At 68.4% G+C, this 21,412-nt stretch overlaps 1 protein-coding gene across 4 annotated transcripts; it reads right to left on the reverse strand.

Annotated features, from left to right (window-relative positions):
• Positions 1-2,464: 2,464 nt before the first annotated feature.
• Positions 2,465-20,093, reverse strand: IDUA (alpha-L-iduronidase). 4 transcript variants are annotated; one of them, XM_045573976.1, is made up of 14 exons: positions 19,894-20,093; positions 18,491-18,631; positions 8,298-8,383; positions 8,021-8,128; positions 7,243-7,338; positions 6,423-6,625; positions 6,158-6,337; positions 5,843-6,053; positions 5,047-5,259; positions 4,461-4,582; positions 4,260-4,385; positions 4,003-4,079; positions 3,629-3,729; positions 2,465-3,499 (listed from the first exon to the last, which is right to left on the reverse strand). In XM_045573976.1, exons 1-14 carry the CDS (start codon positions 20,076-20,078, stop codon positions 3,393-3,395), a joined length of 1,956 nt encoding a protein of 651 aa, XP_045429932.1. In that variant the 5' UTR covers positions 20,079-20,093; the 3' UTR covers positions 2,465-3,392. The 4 variants fall into 4 exon arrangements, with proteins under 4 accessions (XP_045429932.1, XP_045429934.1, XP_045429933.1 ...); XM_045573978.1 differs by having other exon boundaries at positions 6,158-6,304; positions 19,894-20,088; XM_045573977.1 differs by having other exon boundaries at positions 2,466-3,499; positions 7,243-7,334; positions 8,029-8,128; positions 19,894-20,087.
• Positions 20,094-21,412: the final 1,319 nt, after the last annotated feature.

Below are 21,412 nucleotides of genomic sequence, written 5' to 3' on the forward strand. Positions count from 1 at the left end.
GACATACCGGCTCTGAGATGCACCGGCTCAGACGCACCAGCTCTGAGATGCAGCGGCTCTGAGACGCAGCGGCTCTGAGATACACCGGCTCAGACATACCGGCTCTGAGATGCACCGGCTCTGGCTCAGACATACCGGCTCTGAGATGCACCGGCTCTGAGACACACCAGCGGGGGGGGGGGGGGGGGGGGGGGCCAGGACAGCTCGAAGGCCCCAGGCATGGAGGACAGGGCTGAGCGGAGACACCGCCGTGAAGAGCTGGCACACAGGTGTGCGGCCACCGAGGGCAGGTGTGTGGAGACGTGGCTCTGACGTGGGGGAGGTCGGAACAGGAAGTGGGTGGAGGGGGCAGCCGGGAGGGTCACAGCAGGTGAGCGGCCACGTGGGGTGGCAGCCCAGGTGCAGCTGGCAGCCAGGGCAGGTGATGGGGAAGAGCTGCCCTGCGCGGTGATGCGCTGCCCCCTGGTGGAGGCGCGGGGCGAGGCGGCTCCCCTCCCGGCTGGTCCTGCTCTGAGCCTGCGGTCCCCGGCTCCCCCGGCTCCCAGCCCCACGCCCACGCCCGGCCTGCTGAGCCCAGTGGAGGCCGAGGCCGCTTCCTGTGGGAAGCCCTGAAACCCACAGGCTCCGAGGTCCCTCATGACGACTGTCTGGAATGGGGAACCCGTCCAATCTCCCCCTTTTCCACGGGGGCTCAGGGCACCTGGCTGGGCGACCCCGTCTGGCAGAATCGCCAGGGGGATGGCAGGGCGTTTGTCGCCCCCGCCCGGCACAGGGGAGCCCCTAGAAGTACTGATTTGCTTGTCATAGGTCCCCAGGCAGCCAGGCTCTGTCCGAGGCTGGAGCAGGGGGGCAGTCTGGAGGCTGGGGGCCAGCAGCAGTGGATGGTCCAAGGCAAGATTAAAACCGCTGGTGCACAACCTCCAGTTCCCAGTCCGGCCTGATGGGGGGGTGGGGGGGCTCCATCCCCAGGAGGGGACGTGCAGGAGGCAGCCGATCCCTGATCCTCTCTCATCATGGATGCTTCTCTCTCTCCCCCCCCCTTCTCCCTTCCTCTTTGAAATCAATAAAAATATATTTTAAAAAACTATTTTAAGGAAAACTGACCAGAGTCTTTCCAAATGTAATGAAAAATGTAAACCCCACAGTTCGAGAAAGCTCGACAAAGTGTAAGCACAAGAAGTGTGTGTGTGTGGGGGGGGGGGGGGGCTACTTAAGCCCTGGCCCCTTTGGCTGGGTGGATAGACCAGACCAGCACACCAGCCTGGTGGCCACCGGGCGACACAGGAGCCAGTCCCGGTGGACACGGTGGCTTTCCCCTGGGGACGGAGGGACGGGGCCGATGACTGCCCTCCAGCCACAGCCACTTCCCTTCCAGGGGGCAGCTGCTGGGCCCGGAACCCACGCCGAGGGGCAGCCACGGACGTGCGCTGCTGTTTTGACAGAAGCCAGAGCGCGTGGGGCTGGGGAGGAGAGAGGGAGGACCGCCCAGCTCCCCTCCCTGCCCTGCGGGGTCTGCGCTCCGCGTTTGCAGGCCCTGCTGTCCCGGGAAGGACATGGCCCACCAGGGAACCCCATCCCCTCCCCTCCCCGTGAGCGGGAAGCTGAGGTGGCCCCTGGCCCAGCAGGCGAGAGGCTCTGCTCTGCCCTTGGGGCGATGGGTCCTGACACCGGGGGACACAGTCAGGACCTGCAAGCTGAACTGTGTCGCCCAAGTTCCTATGCTGAAGGTCTGCCCCAGCACCCCAGGGGCCGTCCTGCTCAGACGGCGCCTCGGAAGAGGCGTTGACTATCGTGAGCAGGCCCTACTGCGTGATGCGTCCTCATACGTGGAGGTCAGCAGCGCACAGCCAGCCACGGGGATGGCAGAGTCCGAGGAGCCGGTCAGCCCACACGTGGGTCTCGGCTTCCTGCCTCTGGGAGCCAGGAGACCCATTTCTGTGTCTGCGCCACCCAGTCCGCAGTGTGTGTGTGTGTTAATATATTTTTATTGATTTCAGAGAGGGAGAGACAGAAACACCAACGATGAGAGAATCATCGATCAGCTGCCTCCTGCATGCCCCCTCCTGGGGATGGAGCCTGAAACCCAGGCATGCACCCTAGGATGGAATCGAACCTGGGACCCTTCAGTCCATAGGCCGATGCTCTATCCACTGGGCCAGACCAGCAAGGGCTCCGGGAGTGTTCTGTTATGGCCGCAGGAGCCGACTGAGACGGGGCTTCGTTATGGGGTCACAGTGGTCGGTGGGCAACAGTGTCCCACAAAGACACAGCCCCCCGGCCCCGAGCCCTCAGGCATCCACCGGGGAAGGGCATGGGGAGCCGGTGTGGCTTTGGGGTTCAGACGGCACGTGACCACACTGGTGTCTCCCCCGAGACAAGGAGTTGGTGGCCCACAACGATTCTTTTCTTAGAAATATATTTTTATTGCTACCAGAGAGGATGAGAGGGGGAGAGAGGAACATTGGTGAGAGAGAGGCATGGACTGGCTGCCTCCTGCACGGCCCACACTGGGGATGGAGGCTATGACCCAGGCCTGTGCTCTGACTGGGAATCAAACTGCCGTCTCCCGGTTCACAGGTCGACGCTCAACCACGAGCCACGCGGCCCTGCTGAGCTTTTCATGGACACTGGGTGGGCCGTCCGCGGTGGACGGGGCCTTGTCTTCCACCTGCCCTTCCAGACCCAGCCCCTCCCAATCTGCGCTCAGGGCAGCCCAGAGGGCGGCGGGCAGGAGTGGAATCGGGCCTCCACACCCTGCACTCCACCCGCAGGGACCCCAGGCCCACAGCAAGCTCCTGCCCCCGCTCTGGTGTGCAGCCAGTGCTCCCTCCCTGCTCTGTCTGCGGGAGCGGGGGGCTGCGGGGCGGGGGCTGGGGTCCTGTACGCCATGGCCACCCTGCCCCTGCCCGCAGCTCTCTGGATGCCCCCAAACTGCCTCCACCTGAGCACACCTCCCGTCTCCCTCTGGGCCCAGACAGACAGGGAACCAGGATGCCTGTGGGAGGCACAATTTGTGCCAGGCAGCCTGGCGCCCAGCCTGCCCCCACCTGGCAGGTGCAGGGAGAGCCCAGCTGGGCCTTGGGAAGTGGGTCCCCCCTTGGGGCAGAGGGTGGGAGGGGAATGGGGCCTGCTGGCCCTGGTGCTGGGCAGGGAGCGCTGAAGAGCAGTGCCTGGGCCTCCGCCTGGCGCCCTGGGGGGGGGGGGGGTCTGAGGGGCAGGGGAGAAGGGAGACTTCTCCAGCCGTGTCCCAGAGGTCCACTCCGAGGCCAGGTGTGGAAGGCACTTCGAGGGGGTGAGTGACGGAAGGGAGGGTGACCAGATCTGACGACCACGGCAGCTGCTGCGGGTCCAGCCCCCCGGTCAGCCTGGGCGAAAGGCAGACAGCAGGGCCCTCAGGGGGCAAAGGCCTCCCGGTACCGCACTGGGTCAGAGAAGGGGCCGGGCCGGGCCCAGTAGTCCACCGCTCGGACCCGGTAGGAGCCGGAGACCACAGCCGTGTCTGGGGACACAAAGGTACACGCGTGTTCTGGAGCAGGGACCCCTGAACCCACACCCAACTCCTGGCGCCCCCTGCCCGCAGGCTTGGCAAGGCCCCGGCCCCCCATGGGCATGGCGGGCGGGGCCTCACCTGGGCTGAACACAAAGAGGTTAAAGGTGGACGGCTTCCGGCGGACGGGTGCAAACGCCTGGCCGTCCGGGGCGAACTGCACCTCGTATGTCCACAGGCACCTGGGGGCAGGAGGACAGGGCTGGGGTCCGGGTGGTGGGGTGCAGGGCCCTCCCGAGCCCAGGCCCCCAGCCCCCTGGCTCCTCCCAGGCCCTGGGCACTGCCCACTGGGAGGACAGGCACCCTGGGGAGGGAGAAGCTGACCTCGGGGTGGTGAAGCCTACAGTGGGGTGACCACGTGGGCGGCGCAGGCGCCGGGGGACAGGGGGGCGGAGGGGAGGGTGGGGGACCGGGGGGCGGAGGGGAGGGTGGGGGGCAGGTGCGCCCGCACTCACTTGGAGGCCATGCGCTCATCCGACCAGACCAGGAGCAGCTGCCCGCGGGTCAAGGGCAGCGTCCGCAGCCGCGTCACCTGCGGGGGGGGGAGAGGGGGCGGCGTAAAGGGCAGGAGGGCGGCGGGCGGGGTTGGGGAGAGGGGACGGGGGAGGGGGGACGGGGGAGGGGGGACGGGGGAGGGGGGACAGGGGGAGGGGGGACGTGGAGGGAGGGCGGGGACGGCGGACGGGGGAGGTAGGGGAGGCGGACCCCTTGCCTGGCCGGGCGGCTCGGCGGGCCGCGCGCACACGTGCACCAGCAGCAGCGCGGGCAGCGGCAGCGCGCGGCGCAGCGTCAGGCGGCCGCCGGCGGGGAACGGGCGCGGCGCGGTGGCCACGGGGTCCTGCGGGCGGAGCGGGGGCGCTCAGGGCCCGGGCGGAGGGCGCGGCGCCCCGCCCCGCCCCGCCCCGCCGCCCACCTCGGCCGCACGCAGGCGCCGGAACTGCTCCGGGGACGGGAAGACCGGCCGGCCCAGGCGCTGCCACTCGGCGTCGGGGCTGCAGCACCGGTTGTCCAGGTAGAAAGTCACGTACACGAGCCCTGCGGGCCGGAGCCGGAGCGGACAATGGGCCCGCCGCCCGGGCCCCGCCCCGGACCCCGGACCCCGGACCCCAACCCCCGCCGCCCGGGCCCCGCCCCGGACCCCGGACCCCAACCCCCGCCGCCCGGGCCCCGCCCCGGACCCCGGACCCCAACCCCAACCCCCGCCGCCCGGGCCCCGCCCCGGACCCCGGACCCCAACCCCCGCCGCCCGGGCCCCGGCTCCGCCCCCGGACCCCGCCTCCGCCCCGGGCCCCGCCCCCGCACCCCAACCCCCGCCGCCTGGGTCCCGCCCCCGCCCCCGGACCCCAACCCCCGCTGCCCGGGCCCCGCCCCGCCCCCCGGACCCCAACCCCCGCCGTCTGGGCCCTGCCCCCGCCCCCGGGCCCCGCCCCCGCCTCCCGGACCCCAACCCCCGGGTCCCGCCCCCGCCCCCCGGACTCCGCCCCCGGGGCTGCACTCACCCGGGCCCGGGGGCGCCCCGCGCAGGGTCACGGTCACGGCGGCGCTGCGGTTAGCGTGCGCGCGGGTGTCGTCGCTCGCGAAGACCAGCAGGGCGGCGCGCCAGGCGTCAGCGGGCCCGGCGGGGCGGTGCACGCTGGCCAGGGCGCCCACCGTGTGGTTGGCATCCAGCACCACCCCGGCCCGCGACACCTGCGCCCGCAGCTGCTCCCCGTCTGCGGGCGGGAGCTGTCACCACCCTCTCCCTCCACCGGGGCCCCCGCACCCTGTCCCCCCCGCCGGGCCCCGCACCCTATCCCTCCACCGGGGCCCCCGCACCCTGTCCCCTCCGCCGGGCCCCGCACCCTGTCCCCTCCGCCGGGCCCCGCACCCTGTCCCCTCCGCCGGGCCCCGCACCCTCTCCCTCCACCGGGGCCCCCGCACCCTGTCCCCTCCGCCGGGCCCCGCACCCTGTCCCCTCCGCCGGGCCCCTCACCCTATCTCTCCACCGGGGCCCCCGCACCCTGTCCCTCCACCGGGGCTCCCGCACCCTGTCCCCTCCGCCAGGCCCCTCACCCTATCCCTCCACCGGGGCCCCCGCACCCTCTCCCTCCACCGGGGCCCCCGCACCCTGTCCCCTCCGCCGGGCCCCGCACCCTGTCCCTCCACCGGGCCCCGCCAGGGGTCCCAGACACACCGCAGCCTCTGGCCCACCCGCAGGCACATCCCCGGCTCCCGCCTCTGGGCTGAATGAGTCCCGCCAGCCCGGGCGGCGCCCGCCCCGCAGCGGCCCCGCCGGGCGGACCGAACCGGGCTCACCCAGCAGCGCCAGCAGCGCCATGGCCGTGAGCACCGGCTTGCGCAGCAGCTGCACGTGCGGCGGGCGCGTGTTGTTGACCTGGAAGCGCGCGGTGAGCGTGCGCTGCGCGAAGGGGTGCGGGTGGAAGCTCAGGAAGGCGTTGTCGTTGCTCAGCAGCGCGAGGCGGGCGGCGCCGGGGGCCAGCGGCAGGTCCTGGTGCTGCGCGACCACCTGCGGCACCGACCGGGCGCTGGCACCGGGCACCGGGCGCTGGCACCGGGCACCGGGACCTGGGCCCCCCGCCCCCGCCGCGGAGGGGCCCGCCCGCCGCCCACCTTCACCACCAGCGCCGCGTAGGTCACGTCCGCCCGCCACGCCTGCGGCAGCGCCCAGCCCACCAGCGGGTCGGCCTCGTCGTTGTAGATGGGGGTGTCGGCGAACCCCGGGAACAGCCGCTGTATCTGCCGCACCACCTCCCTCTCCTGCTCCAGGATGAAGATGGAGCTGCCCGCGCCCTGCGTGGCAGCCGGGTCTCAGCGCGGCCGGGCGTCCACCGGGGCCGGCGCCGCCCGGGGCCCCGCGGCGCAGGCCCGCCCGTACCTTGCGGTGCAGCGCGATGAAGTCCAGCCGCACGCCGCGCTCGCCCGTGAAGAAGTTGGCGCCGCGCTGGCAGTGCGCCAGCAGCCCCCAGCTCAGCGGGGAGCGCGGCGGCGGCCGGAAGGCGTCCCCGGGGCCGCCCAGGCGCAGCGCCGGGCTGGCCGCCCGCAGCCCCTCCGAGCAGGCGTCGTAGTAATTGAAGAAGCCTGGAGGCGAGGCCCGGGGGCGTGTCCTCAGCCCGGAGCCCCGCCCCACAGGTCCAGAGGCCCCGCCCCTACAGAGTTCCGGAGGCCCCGCCCCCAGCATGCAGTCCCGGGGCCCCGGCCCCTACACACACACACACACACACACACACACACACACACACACACACACAGGTCCCGGAGCCCCGCCCCTTCACCCACAGAGGTCCGGAGGCCCCGCCCCCAGTCCGGAGCCCCGCCCCTTCACCCACAGAGTTCCGGAGGCCCCGCCCCCAGCATGCAGTCCCGGGGCCCCGGCCCCTACACACACACACACACACACACACACACACACACACACACACACACACAGGTCCCGGAGCCCCGCCCCTTCACCCACAGTGGTCCGGAGGCCCCGCCCCGCCCAGAGCCGCCCCTCCACCCGGAGCCCCGCCCCCACAGGTCCAGAGGCCTCGCCCCTCCGCACAGAGGTCCCGGAGGCACAGCCCCCTCCCCCAGAGCCCCGCCCCTTACACGCAGGTCCCAGAGGCCCGGTCCCTTCAGCCTACAGCCCGGAGCCCCGCCACACACACACACACACACACACACACTCACACACCCCTCCCGGAGGCACCACCCACCTTGCAAAGTCATGGACACATTATCGAAGTCCTTGTGGTCCGGCTCATTCCACGTTTCGAAGTTCCACTTGGACACCTGCTCCAGGCCGTACCTGTCTGCAGAGTGTCCGTGGGGTGGCGTGCGGGCCCCTCCCCTGGAGCAGGACTGCCCCGGGTCGGGGGTGTGGGTGTCGAGCTGTCTGACGCCTGCGAGTCTGCCCCGCCCACCATCCTGACCTCCCTCCCCGGTATGGCTCAGCGGTGGAGCATCAGCCTATGAACCAGGAGGTCACAGTTCAATTCCTTGTCCAAGCACAGGCCCGGGTTACAGGCTCAATCCCCAGAGTGGGGCGTGCAGGAGGCAGCTGACCCATGACACTCTCTCATCATTAATGTTTCCCTCTCTCTCCTTTCCTCTCTGAAATCAGTAAAAATATATAGTTCTTAAAAGTTCACGACAGAGCCAAAACCGGTTTTGCTCAGTGGATAGAACGCTGGCCTGCGGACTGAAGGGTCCCAGGTTCGATTCCGATCAAGGGCATGTACTTCAGTTGTGGGCACATCCCCCAGCGGGGTGTGTGTGTGTGTGTGCAGGAGCCTGCTGATCGATCTCTCTCTCATCGATGTTTCTAACTCTCTATCCCTCTCCCTTCCTCTCTGTAAAAATCCATAAAATATATATATATTTAAAAATAAAAAAATAAAAGTTCATGACAGATTGGGAGGAGGCTGCAGAGGTGCATGAGCACAGCCAGCCCAGGACCCCCTCCCCACCCCCCGTCCCCGCTTCCTCACCCACCGATGTACCTCCTGGCCAGGAGGGAGACCAGTTCCTTCCACTCAAACACCTGCTGCTTGTCTTCAAAGTCGGTGAAGTGCCCAGAGGGGCTGCCCATCAGCTCGAAGCCTGCAACCCAGAAGGCCGCCTGTGCTGCTGCCCGCCTCCCACACAGCCCCATGCTTCCCAGGATGGCCCACCATGTCGTGCCAAGGCCAGTCCTGGGGGGTGACCAGCCAGGACAGAGGGGCCAGGCCAGGGAGAGCGCCCAGGGGCAGAGGCCGGGCCAGCCACTCACCCGGGCGGAGCTGGTTCTCCCGGAGCAGGTCCAGGAACCCATCCAGGAGCGTGAAGTTGTAGCTCAGGTCCTGCCCAGCCGACCTCCTGAAGAAGGACATGGACGTCAGGCAGGAAGAGGCAACCCAGGGCTGGAACCCAGGCCAGACACAGGGAGAGTCCACGGGTGGACACGGGATTCAGCTCCAGGCCCCTCCCCTTGGAAAAACACCAGCTACGGAAGCTATGCCTCACCGCCTGGTAAGGACTAGTGTAAAAAGTTCTCTCTTTTCCACATCCAGCACGGCTAGAGAGCGGTCCGGCTCCTGAGCAGGGGCTGCTGGGGATTGAGAAAAGGAAAGAGACAGACACAGAGATGGAAGGGAAAAGCTGGGGCCGGGTGGGACAGTGTCCTCTGATGGAGAGACAGAGACCCAGAGCTGATACAGCGCGTTTATTTTATTCAGAAAAATACCAGGAGGTTTTACTAAAGCCCAAAGGAGATTATGTGCATTCTTGTGGGTTCTTTGCAATCGTTACTTCTGGGGGGGGTTTGAGGGGGGGGTAGTTGTATTTGTTCCTCGTGCTTGGCTAGATTTGTTTTTATTTTTTTAAATATATTTTATTGATTTTTTACAGAGAGGAGAGAGAGGGATAGAGTTAGAAACATGGATGAGAGTCATCGATCAGCTGCCTCTTGCACACCCTCTACTGGGGATATGCCCGCAACCAAGGTACATGCCCTTGACCGGAATCGAAACCGGGACCCTTCAGTCCGCAGGCCGACGCTCTATCCACTGAGCCACACCGGTTTAGGCTTGCCTGGATTTAGATAATGAAACCCACTCCCAGGCACCTGGGCTGAAGGTCAGACTGACCACACACCTGCCTCTGCCACCTGGCAAGGTGTGTTTCCAGGATGCAGCTCTGCCAATGCCGCTGGCTTCAGCCGACAATTAGAGAAACACTCATGTGCCTTCCCAGGAGCGCTCTACATTAATGCCTGTCCTGGAATCCCCAACCCAAAGCCATCCAGGGCTCTGAGCAGCCAGGGGCTCAGGGGCGCGCAGGCAGACAAATCTGAGCATGATGCAACAGGCTGGAGCAGGGAGAATCAGCATCCTGCAGACAGCTGGCCTGGACCAGGGGCTGGGGGACAATGGTCAACGGGACCTGCTCTCTTCTGCCCCCTGGAGGCCAGCGCCCTGGCTCCTCTCCCACACTCCAGGGGGCAATCTGGGCAGACAGGAACAGGGAAGGCAGCCTCCCCTCCCTGCACACATCCCAAAGGCCCACTGCCCTCAGGGCTCCTGTTTGGAGAGAAAACGGGCATCTCCAGGCAACTAAACAAATGGGACGTGCTGGGAGGGGTGTGACGGGAGCCAGGGTCAGGCGGGAGCAGGCCTTAGGTAGCGTCCAGGACCCCATGTGATGGGATCAGCAATCGGAGTGCACAGGGGACAGGGGGACAGCAGGTGCCGTCCTGAGGCAGAACCGGCTGTGGGCGTGAGAGATGAGGTCACATGGGGCCGGCGACCGCAGTGAGGAGGGACCCGGACAGGAGGAAAAGGGGGGCCCATCAGGGACCCAGGAAGAGCAGTGCCATGACTTTTTGTTTGCTTGTTTTTTTGTTGTTAATCCTCACCTGAGCACATTTTCCCATCGATCTTTAGAGAGAGTGGGAGAGAGAAACACTGATATGAGAGAGACGTCGATTGGTGGCCTTCTGCATGCACCAGCCAGGGCCAGGATCGAGCCTGCAACCCAGGTAATGCCTTTGACTGGAGTCAAATCCGGGACCCTTCAGTCTGTGAGCTGATGCTCAATCCACTGAGCCAAACCGGCCAGGGCTGGGTTTCCTTGTTTTTAAGACTCTTTTTTTTTTTTTTTTTTTAACAGCAGTTTCAGGCTCACAGCAAAATTGGGGGAGGTGCAGAAACTTCCCATCCTGCCCCACACACAGCCAGCGGGATGGGCCTCTGCCCAGACCGGGGCACTGTGCCGGCCAATGGGAGCCCTCGGTGTGCCTGGGTCACCCTTGGTGATGGCACCCTGCGGGTTTGGAAAGATGTCGAATGACCCCTCTCTCCGTCCTAATCTCAGGGCCCTAAAACCCTCCCCGCCCCCTCCCTCCACCCCCACCCGTGACAAGCACATCTCTTCCCTGTCCTCAGTGGTGCCTCTGCCTCAGTCATGTTTGAAAGGGTCCCCTGGCACTAACTGGAGCCAGAAGACGGTCCTCGGGGGCAGGTGTGGCGTTCAGGCCGGAGGGCTGAGCGGGTGGGCGGAGAGGGAGGAGGAAGGGCTGAAAGGGAGAGGGGGTGACTAGCACATGACAGACCCAGGGGAGCTGGGGGGGTGGGGGAGTGTCTAGCACAGCCCTCATTTCAGCTTGAGCAGTGTGGCTGGCAGGGGTGCTCCCAGGTCCTCTCTCCCCACCCCTCACAGCACCCCATCAGGCAGAGCTGGGCCTGACCTGCAAAGCCCACCCACACGCACAGCCTCCTGCTCCTCCTGGCTGCCCCTCGCTCACCCCTCTGTGCAGGGGCCGCTTCCCACTCTGGGCCCAGCAGGGCAGGCATGCGCCCAGAAGGACAGGCATGCGCCCAGAAGGACAGGCGTGAGCCCAGAAGGACAGGCGTGTGCACAAAAGGACAGGCGTGAGCCCAGAAGGACAGGCGTGCACATGGGACAGGCATGTGTCCAGAAGGACAGGCATGAGTCCAGAAGAACAGGCGTGTGCACAGAAGGACAGGCGTGAGCCCAGAAGGACAGGCGTAAGCCCAGAAGAACAGACGTGTGCACAGGACAGGCGTGAGCCCAGAAGGACAGGTGTGTGCACAGAAGGACAGGCGTGTGCCCAGAAGGACAGGCGTGCGCATGGGACAGGCGTGAGCCCAGCAGGACAGGCTTGTGCCCAGAAGGTCAGGTGTGTGCACAGGACAGGCATGTGCCCAGCAGGACAGGCGTGCGTACAGGACAGGCGTGAGCCCAGAAGGACAGGCGTGCACACAGGACAGGCGTGGGCCCAGGACAGGTGTGCGCACAGGACAGGCGTGCGCATGGGACAGGCATGTGTCCAGAAGGACAGGCGTGAGTCCAGAAGGACAGGCGTGAGCCCAGAAGGGCAGGCGTGCGCACAGAAGGACAGGCGTGCGCATGGGACAGGCATGTGTCCAGAAGGACAGGCGTGTGCACAGGACAGGCGTGCGCCCAGAAGGACAGGCGTGTGCACAGGACAGGCGTGCGCCCAGAAGGACAGGCGTGTGCTCAGGACAGGCGTGAGCCCAGAAGGACAGACGTGTGCCCAGGACAGGCGTGAGCCCAGAAGGACAGGCCTGTGCCCAGAAGGACAGGCGTGAGCCCAGAAGGACAGGCGTGAGCCCAGAAGGACAGGTGTGTGCACAGAAGGACAGGCGTGCGCCCAGAAGGACAGGCGTGTGCACAGGACAGGCGTGCGCCCAGAAAGACAGGCGTAAGCCCAGAAGAACAGGCGTGTGCACAGAAGGACAGACGTGTGCCCAGGACAGGCGTGAGCCCAGAAGGACAGGCGTGTGCCCAGAAGGATAGGCGTGAGCCCAGAAGGACAGGTGTGTGCACAGAAGGACAGGCGTGAGCCCAGAAGGACAGGTGTGCGCACAGGACAGGCGTGCGCATGGGACAGGCATGAGCCCAGCAGGACAGGCTTGTGCCCAGAAGGTCAGGTGTGTGCACAGGACAGGCATGTGCCCAGCAGGACAGGCGTGCGTACAGGACAGGCGTGCGCCCAGGACAGGCGTGAGCACAGAAGGTCAGGTGTGTGCACAGGATAGGCATGTGCCCAGCAGGACAGGCGTGCGTACAGGACAGGCGTGAGCCCAGAAGGACAGGCGTGAGCCCAGAAGGACAGGCGTGAGCCCAGAAGGACAGGCGTGTGCCCAGGACAGGCGTGAGCCCAGAAGGACAGGCATGCGCACAGCGAGGATATACCCCTCCCCTCACCACCTCCCTCCCACCCGAAGGCCACAGCGGGAGCATAAAAGAAAACTTAACGAGCACTGGGTAAAAATTAAGTGCAGGCACAGATGTGTGGTGGGGGTGGGACGGGGCGACAGGTGCAAACAAGGTGACCAAGTGCGAAGAGAAGGCTCAGGTCCCGCACACCCGCCCACAGCGCTGGGCCCGGCCCTGCTTGGCCGGCCAGTGGGGTGCCCCGGGCACAGGGTGCCCGGCCTCAGCCTGTCACCTGGATGAGCGGAGTGTCTGCAGGCCGGGCCAGCCCAGGCAGCTAGCGCACCTGCCGCAGGGCTGGAAACCCAAGGCGAAGGGGGGCCAGAACCCGGGGCCGTCCTTGGGGCCTCGGTCAGCGCCCCCGCCCTGCTGGAGGGAACGGGTGCTGTAGTCTCAGTGGGGGGCTGGGCGGTGAGGTGAACCACTGCCCATCTTAGGACTCACACACACACACACACACACCCCGCAGCGGCTGGGCACACACACACACACACACACATACACTCACACTCACACACACACACACACACCCCCCGCAGCGGCCGGGCACACACACATACACACACACACTCACACACACACACACACACACACTCTCACACACACATACACTCACACTCACACACACACACACACACACACACCCCGCAGCGGCCGGGCACACACACATACACACACTCTCGCACACACACATACACACACTCACACACACACACACACACACATACACACTCTCACACACACACACACACACACACACTCTCTCTCACACACACACACACACACACACACACACCCCGCAGGGGCTGGGCACACACACATACACACACTCTCACACACACATACACACACTCACACACACACACATACACACACTCACACACACATACACACTCTCACACACACACACACACACACACACACTCTCTCTCTCTCACACACACACACACACACACACACACCCCGCAGCGGCTGGGCACACACACATACACACACTCTCACACACACATACACTCACACACTCACACACACACACACACACACACTCACACACACACACATACACACACTCTCACACACACATACACTCACACTCACACTCACACACACACACACACACACGGGACGTGGGGCAGGGCACCCACGGTGGGATGTGCAGGCAGAGACCCCGGTCAGCCGGCCGGGGCTCCCGGAGGCGGGTCTGCCTCCCGGGATGGGGGAGGGTGCCATGGGGGGATGGGGGAGGGTGCCATGGGGGGATGGGGGAGGGTGCCATGGGGGGATGGGGAGGGTGCCATGGGGGATGAGGAAGGGTGCCATGGGGGGATGGGGGAGGGTGCCATGGGGGGATGGGGAGGGTGCCATGGGGGGATGGGGGAGGGTGCCATGGGGGGATGGGGAGGGTGCCATGGGGGGATGGGGAGGGTGCCATGGGGGGATGGGGGAGGGTGCCATGGGGGGATGGGGGAGGGTGCCATGGGGGGATGGGGAGGGTGCCATGGGGGGATGGGGGAGGGTGCTATGGGGGGATGGGGGAGGGTGCCATGGGGGGATGGGGGAGGGTGCCATGGGGGGATGGGGGAGGGTGCCATGGGGGGATGGGGGAGGGTGCCATGGGGCCAGGAGGCGGGTCTGCCTTCCGGGATGGGGGAAGGTGCCATGGGGGGATGGGGGAGGGTGCCATGGGGGGATGGGGGAGGGTGCCATGGGGGGATGGGGGAGGGTGCCATGGGGGGATGGGGAGGGTGCCATGGGGCCAGGAGGCTGTCTGCTTGGCCCCTGGCTACCTTCTGGGACCCGGGAGGGAGCGCTCACACACGCGGTGGCTTGGGGAGGCGGCGGAGGGCGGGGGGAGCTGGGGTCTGTTCTCGGGGCCCTGGAGACTTCTCCCTCCTTCCTTCTCCAGTAACTGCCCTTCACCCTGAAAACCTCGGCTGGAGGGAACACATTACGGAAATAGCCGTGTGGGTGTGGCAGGGAGGGGGCAGGCGGCGGGTGGAAGGCCCTGGAGACCCAGCCCTGCCCTGAGCCAGAGCCTGCTGCTGGGGGCGGGGCCCAGGGCCCAGACACCTGCCCAGACCACAGCCCGGCACCGTCACCCAGGATACCAGACAGAGAGCAGGCCGAGGTGTGGGTGCGGGTGCCAGGCCCAGGGTCCTGCCGTTCTCTCCAAGGTGCTCAGCCAGGTAGGTGCTGGGGGTACAGGCTCAGTGCACACGGCCGAGGACAGCCGAGGCCAGGCCCCACGCAGCTGACAGACGGGCCCACGGAAACAGCCCTCCCCGAAATGCCCACCGGCCCAGAACCCCACCACAGGTGCTAAGACCCAGACCGCCTCCCGGCCCTGCCCGCTCCTGCGAGCGAGGGGCCCCCTCCTGCATTAGCGTTCCCCCCAAATGACTCCCCCTTCCTAAGCCCCCCACATCCTGTCCCAGCCCCCGTGCACGTGTCTGCACCCCAGACCCTCCATGCCTCTTACAGGTGCACATGGTATTGACTTCAGAGCAGAAGGGAGGGAGGTGGAAACATCCAGGATGAGAACCTGGACCGGCTGCCTCCGGGACGCCCCACACCGGATGGAGCTCCCAGCCCCGGCATGCGGCCTGACCTGGTCCACGCCCAGCCACCGCCAGGCCTTTAGGGCAGGGCGCCCAGGGGAGTTCCCTCGCCGCCCTGTTTGGTAGCAGGTTCGGGAGAAATTGTTTTATGACCCGCAGTAGCTGCCCTCCCCACCCACACCTCTCTCGGAAGGGCACCCCATCTGCCCCTCGTTGGCGCCTGAGGCCCTGGACTTCCGTCTGACTCACCCGGCCCGGACCTGGGCCAGTGAACTGCAGCTCAGGTCCCGGCCGACAGCTCCCAGGGGGAGCGGTCCCAGGCCCTGGCTCTGCCTCCCGTCCCTGGCCATCCCCCCGGGCACCACGCCCGTCTTTGCCCCCAAACGGGACCGCTGGTCTCCCCGCCAGGCCAGGGCTGTGGGCCAGGGCTGTGGGCCAGGGCGGGATGAGTGTGGCAGGGTCTGGCAGGAGGCCCTCGGCCTCTCACTGTCCCGTCCGAAGGAAGAGCCCCACAGGTTGGGGGCTGCTGACCATGGCAGTGCCCGCGGGGACGGGAGGACCAGCTGGGCCAGGGCCAGGGCCTCGGGGACAGCAGCCAGGCCAGCTCGGCCCTCCGGCACCCAAGGGGCCACACCTCCAGGAGGGGGGCCCCTGAGGCTTCAGCACCCATGATCGTCCCCTCCTCACCCACTCCTTTCCCTAAAAAGCGGGGGCTGAGGTTCTGAACCACCACCGTGAACACTCGGCCTGCCCTTGGTGTGGCGTGTGGGGCACCAGCCTCCTGCAGCCCTGCCAGGCGGGCCCCTCCGGAGAGAACGCGCCTGCCACTCACCAGGGTCAGCACTGGGCGGGGCCAGGTGGTCGGGGTCCGGGGCGCAGACTCCGACCGTGCCCACGCCTGGCTGGTCCCAGACCTCAGTCAGCTCCTGGCAAGCCCCTGCCTCGGCCACACCCACACCCACACTCACAGCAGCCTCTCACACAAAGACCGAGAACAGAGAGGAGGTTGGGGCCCTTCCCTGGTCCATACCCATCCTTTCGGATGCCGGGTGCCAGGGCCTCCTCCCAAGCACCCTGCCCAGCCCCACGCTGCCCTGGGCGGCCCGGCCCCCGCCCCCCACAGCCCCATCCCGGGAGGCTGGGAGCCGATCGAGGCCACACAGGTAATTACTCGGGGCCTGATTACAGCACAGCTCCCAGGACGGCCGCTCAGGGCACCGTGTGGAGGAAGGCTGGGGGCTGACTCGGCAGTCTCCGGGGTAAATAATTTAATGGCCAGCCCAGCCCGCCAGCACCGTCTGCAGTCGGGCTCGGGGTCTGGCCAGCCGGCCAGCAGACCCGGGCTGGGCCGGGAGGACAGACAGCCGCCAGCCCTCACTGCCCACTGAGCCGGAGCCCGAGCCCGGAGGGTCCCTCAGGTAAGTCCCGCGGGGCCTGTGTGGACCCGAAGACCCCGGGGAGAGGCAAGGGCCTGGCTTTTTGGGGACCCCAGCACAAGGCAGGCGGCGTTTAGAGGCCCAGCCCTGGGGTGAGGTCTCTGGGCACAGCTTTCCTGGGTCCCCTAACGGAGGAACCACGGGAGTCCACAGCACAGGGCCAGGCCCCGCACCCTCCACGCCCCAGCAGTCAGGCCCGTGTCCTGGCCCGGCTCTCAGCACAGGCGGGGTGACCAGGGTGAGGCCACTGAGAGGGCAGTGTCCAGGGCCGGGCCAGACGGCAGGCACGGCCCAGCACGCGTGTTGCACGGTGCACACGTGTGTTTTGAGGCAAGACCAGGAGGGCTGCCTTCCCATGGCGGGGGGGGGGCCCACAGTCAGAACAGACAGCTGGCTCTGCAGGTGCCAGGGTTCCCGCCCCGGGCCCCGGCAGGTGCTGGGGGCTGTGGCTCCGTCCCCGGCCTCCATGCCCCAGGGCAGAGGGGGCTTGGTGGTCTGCATGGGGGGGCATCGGTGAGGGTGAGGGCAGGGCCTGGGCTGGACCGGGAGGTGGACAGGGCACAGCAGAGCCTGGGCCCGTGACGCACCTCCCGCTGCCCCCAGGTTGACACCCCCGTCTCCACAGCAGGTTCCGGAGGGCCCGGCTCCCGCGATGGACGCCCCTGAGCCGCAGGGTGGGACCCGTGCTGGTCCACCGGCGGCCCCCGGCCCCCCTGGCCCCCCCCCGGCCCCCCCGGCCCCCCCGGTCGCGGGCGGCCAGGCTGCGGCAGAGCCGGGCGTGCAACGTGCGGGGGACCTGTTCCCGGCCGCGCGCTGGCTGCCCCGGTACTGCCCGCGGGAGGACCTGGCGGGCGGCGTCATGTCCGGGCTGGTCATCGGCATCATCCTGGTGCCGCAGGCCATCGCCTACGCACTGCTGGCCGGCCTGCAGCCCGTCCACAGCCTCTACACGTCCTTCTTCGCCAACCGCATCTGCTTCCCCATGGGCACCTCCGCCACGTCTCCGTGGGCATCTTCAGCCTGCTCTGCCTCGTGGTGGGCCAGGTGGAGGACCGGGAGCTCCTGCTGCCGGCTTCGACCCCGCCCAGGACGGCCCGCGCGCGGACCGCGGCGCCCCCAACGCCTCCGCGGCCGGCCTGGCCACGCTGCGCGACCTGTGCCGAGATTACGGGGCGCTGGGCATCGCCCTGCTGCTGGCCGGCTGCAGCCCCCCGGTGCGGACGCCCTGCGCAGAGGGGGCGTCCTGGGGGGCGGCCAGGAGGGCGCGGGGGACGAGGCGCAGCCGCCGCACAGTGTGCACCAGGCCGTGCAGGCCGCCCGAGCCCGGCCCCGGGAGCGCGCGCCCGCCGACTCCGCGCCGCCCGGACCCCGCCTGGCGGTGCCCACGCCGATGCCTCGCCCCCGGTCCCCCAGACCGACTCCTCCAGGCACGGGCACCATGTTCTCCTCTGAAAGAGCCACCTCTGTGCGGAGCCGACCCTGTGCTGGCCGTCACGGGGGCCAGACTGCACTCGAGTGACTGTCTTATTTGAACGAGGACCCGAGACAGCCCAGTGCCCTGCACGGTGCCAACAGGACCGGAGCCCTGGGCCCCGCAGCCCTCCCCCGGGAGGGCAGGCCGCTCCAGCCAGGCCGGCGGGGCTGTGTCTCTGGAAGCTCCCCCAACCCCCCTCCCAAGTGTCCCTCACACCCGGCCAGGCCCCCACGTGTCCCTCACTGTAGGGCCAAGGCCATGGTGTGACCAGCGCAACCTCAGGTGGCTTCGCGGGCACCACCTCCCTGCACAGCCGACTCACAAACACCCAGCACATGCCTAGCCTGTGTGGCTCAGCGGATAGAGCACTGGCCTGTGGACTGAAAGGTCCCAGGTCTGAATTCCGGTCAAGGACACATGCCTGGATTGAGGTCCTCAGGGGCGTGCAGGAGGCAATAAAAACAAAAAACAAAAAACCGGGCACAGGATCTGAGTGTGAATCCTCGCCGGAGCGGTGCAGCCACAGAGCCAGGGCACAGGACCCAGCCCACCCTGAGCGCCAGGCGACCGGAGGCAGGGAAGCCGGAGCGCCCGTGCTGGCGGCCCAGCACCCACGGCCCTGAGCCCAGAGGTCTCCCCTCCCATCCCACAGGACTGCTCGGCGCCCCCCAGCGGCCGCACAGCACCGCCCCCGGCACAGCCTGGCCCTGTATAACAGCGTGCTCTGCCAGCCGCCGGCCGGCCGCCCCGCACCCACCTGGCCGTGACCAGCTCCAGCAGCCAGTGCGTCCGCACCTGCTCGATGCCGCCATGGGGCACTGCGCCCACGTAGGCCAGGTTGAGCTGCTGGTCCCAGCTGAGGTCGAACAGGTCCGCGCGGCTGTGCGGCAGCGGGGGGCTGGGGGCAGACAGGGCGGGAGCGTCAGTCTGGGGGGGGGGGCGCGCACAGGCCAGCCTCACCCACCCCCGCAGGGACACAGCCCCGCCGGGCCTGCCCGGGACACGCTCCAGCGGGCGGGCTGGGAAGTGCCCGGAGCGGATGATGCTGGCCTTGGGGCGATGACCCCAAGGCCAGAAACGTGACGAAGACTCAGGTTTCGGGGGCCGGGGGCTCCCCGAGGAGAGAGGACTCACCCCACCCTGTTCCTGGCCCCGGCAGCCCGGATCTGAGCTCCCAGCCTGGCAGAGGGGTCAGGGGCCCAGTGAGGACAGGTGCCAGGCAGGGGTGCCCTATCGCCCGGGGCTGCCCCTGGGAGGGCCCTTCCAGGGCCGGGCTGCCCCCACCCCGCCTCCGCCATCAGCCTGGCCGTCCGCCACCACCCTCCTCCCTCAGCGAGAACGCCCTTCCGGCACCCAAGCTCCCATGAAGTCGGGACACAGGGGACCACACTGGGCGCGGGTGGGCTCGGAGGAGAGAGTGACCGCTTGGGCCGCCTTCCCTGCTTGGCAGCGCCTCCTGTGTGCCGCGGGCGCAGGAGCGGGGTCTCTCCACACGGGACAGGGGGCCCCGGTGGGAGGGGCGCCGGGCGGGAGAGGCGCAGGGCCGCCCAGGCCCCCCGCGCCCCGGACCCCCGCCCCCGGGCCCCCCGCGCCCCGGACCCCCGCCCCCGGGCCCCCGGCTCCCGGACCCCCGCACCCGGGCCCCCCACTCCCGGACCCCCGCACCCCCGGCTCCCGCGCCCGGCCCCCGCGCCCCGGACCCCCGCTCACCTGGACCCTCGCGCCCCCGGCCCTCCGCCCCGCGCCCCCCGCCCCCGGGATCCCCGCTCCCGGACCCCGAACCCCGGCTCCCGCGCCCCCGGACCCCGCGCCCCCGAACCGCCGACCCCCCGCGCCCCGCGCCCCCGCTCCCGGGCCCCCCGCTCCCGGACCCCCGAACCCCGGCTCCCGCGCCCCCGGACCCCGCGCCCCCGAACCCCCAACCCCCCGCGCCCCGGGCCCCCGCCCCGGGCCCCCCGCGCCCCGGGCCCCCGCCCCGGGCCCCCGCCCCCGGGCCCCGCGCCCCCGCCCCCGGGCCCCCGCCCCGGGCCCCCCGCGCCCCGGGCCCCCGCCCCCGGACCCCGCGCCCCCGCCCCCGGGCCCCCGCCCCCGGGCCCCGCGCCCGGCCCTCCTGCCCCCGCCCCCGGCCCCCGCGCCCGGCCCTCCCGCCCCCGCGCTCACCAGAAGCCCGTGCTCCGCCAGAAGGGCCGGAGCGGGCCCCGCACGCGGGCCGCGTCCACGCGCACCAGGACCGGGGCCTCGGCCGGAGCGGCGGGCAGCGCGGCCAGGAGGGCGGCCAGGAGGGCGGCCAGGAGGGCGGCCAGCGGCGGCCCGGGGCGCGGGGGGCGCACGGCGGGGGCGCGCATGGCGGGCGCGGCGGGGGCACCGGGGCTCGGGCTCCGCGCTCCGCGCTCCGAGCGGAGTGTGCGCCGCCGGGCGGTTCCGCCTCCGGGTCACGCGCCCCAGACGCCGTCGGGGGCCGGGCGGGGGGACGGGGCTCCGGGCGGGGGGAGCGGGGGAGCGGGGGAGCGGGGGCCTGCGGAGGCGGGGCTGCGGGGCGGGGCGCCGGGGCGCGGGGGGGGGGGGCCGGGGCGGGGCTCCCGGGGGGCTGGGGGCCGGGGGCGGGGCTCCGGGCGGGGCCGGGGGACCGTGCGGGGCCGTACGGAGGCGGGGGCGGCGGGGCGGGCCGGGCACCCGGCGGGCCTCTCCGGCTCCAGCCGCCGGGTTGGTCGCTGATTCCCCGGAAGGTTCCTCCCCGCCCCGCCGCCCCCGGTGACCGTCCGGCCCGAGGGGAACCCCGCTCCGCGACCCGGAAGCGTCCTGGGGGCGGAGGGCCGAGTGGGGCTGGGGGGCGGGTGAGGGCACCTCGGGCGCCGGGACCAGCTGACGGGCTGGGTGTGGGGAGAGGAGCGGAGTCCAAGGCGATGGGGTTCGGGGGGCATTTTCCGAAAGGGGGGCTGTCGTAAGGCACGGGCACGGCCGGGACAAGCTCCTCTAAGAAGCCAAGTGACATTTCTTTTTCCTTTTTTTAAATATTTTTATTGATTTCAGAGAGGAAAGGGAGAGGGAGAGAGAGAAACATCTGTGATGAGAAGGAATCATTGACCAGCTGCCCCCTGCACGCCCCACTCTGGGGATGGAGCCCGCCATCCAGGCCTGTGCCCTGACGGGGAATCGAACTCTGACCTGGTCCGTAGGTGGATGCTCAGCTGCTGAGCCGTGCGGGCTGGGCTCAGGTGACATTTCTTTTCTCTTTTTAAAAAATATATTTTATTGATTTTTCACAGAGAGGAAGGGAGAGGGATAGAGAGCTAGAAACATCGATGAGAGAGAATCATCGACCAGCTGCCTCTTGCACAACCCCTACTGGGGATGTGCCCGCAACCAAGGTACATGCCCTTGACCAGAATCGAACCCGGGACCCTTCAGTCCGCAGGCCAACGCTCTGTCCACTGAGCCACACGGGTTTCGGCTCAGGTGACATTTCTAGTGGACAGCGGGTGACCCTACCTTCGAGGGAGAGAGTCCCGTGGGGATGTTTCTCTCTCTGTCTTTCCCTCTCTCTTCCATTCTCTCTAAAAATCAAGGGGAAAATATCCTGGGGTGAGGATTAAAAAAACAAAAACAAAAGAAGGTCTATGGCCCAAATAAACTCACAGAAGTTCTCTAAAAAGGAGGAGGAGGAGGAGAAGGAAGAGGA

This window comes from Pipistrellus kuhlii, unplaced genomic scaffold, assembly GCF_014108245.1.
Source record: "Pipistrellus kuhlii isolate mPipKuh1 unplaced genomic scaffold, mPipKuh1.p scaffold_m20_p_58, whole genome shotgun sequence".
NCBI lineage: Eukaryota > Metazoa > Chordata > Mammalia > Chiroptera > Vespertilionidae > Pipistrellus > Pipistrellus kuhlii.

What these genes read in the sequence shown, in the direction of transcription:
- IDUA (XM_045573976.1), bottom strand. Translation starts at nt 20,078, where the DNA reads ATGCGCGCCCCCGCCGTGCGCCCCCCGCGCCCCGGGCCGCCGCTGGCC. An exon ending in TCATCGCGCTGCACCGCAAG is followed by an intron (nt 6,338 to 6,422) that starts GTACGGGCGGGC and finishes GCTGCCACGCAG; the next exon opens with GGCGCGGGCAGCTCCATCTT. An exon ending in ACGCGGCGCTGGTGGTGAAG is followed by an intron (nt 6,054 to 6,157) that starts GTGGGCGGCGGG and finishes TCGGTGCCGCAG; the next exon opens with GTGGTCGCGCAGCACCAGGA.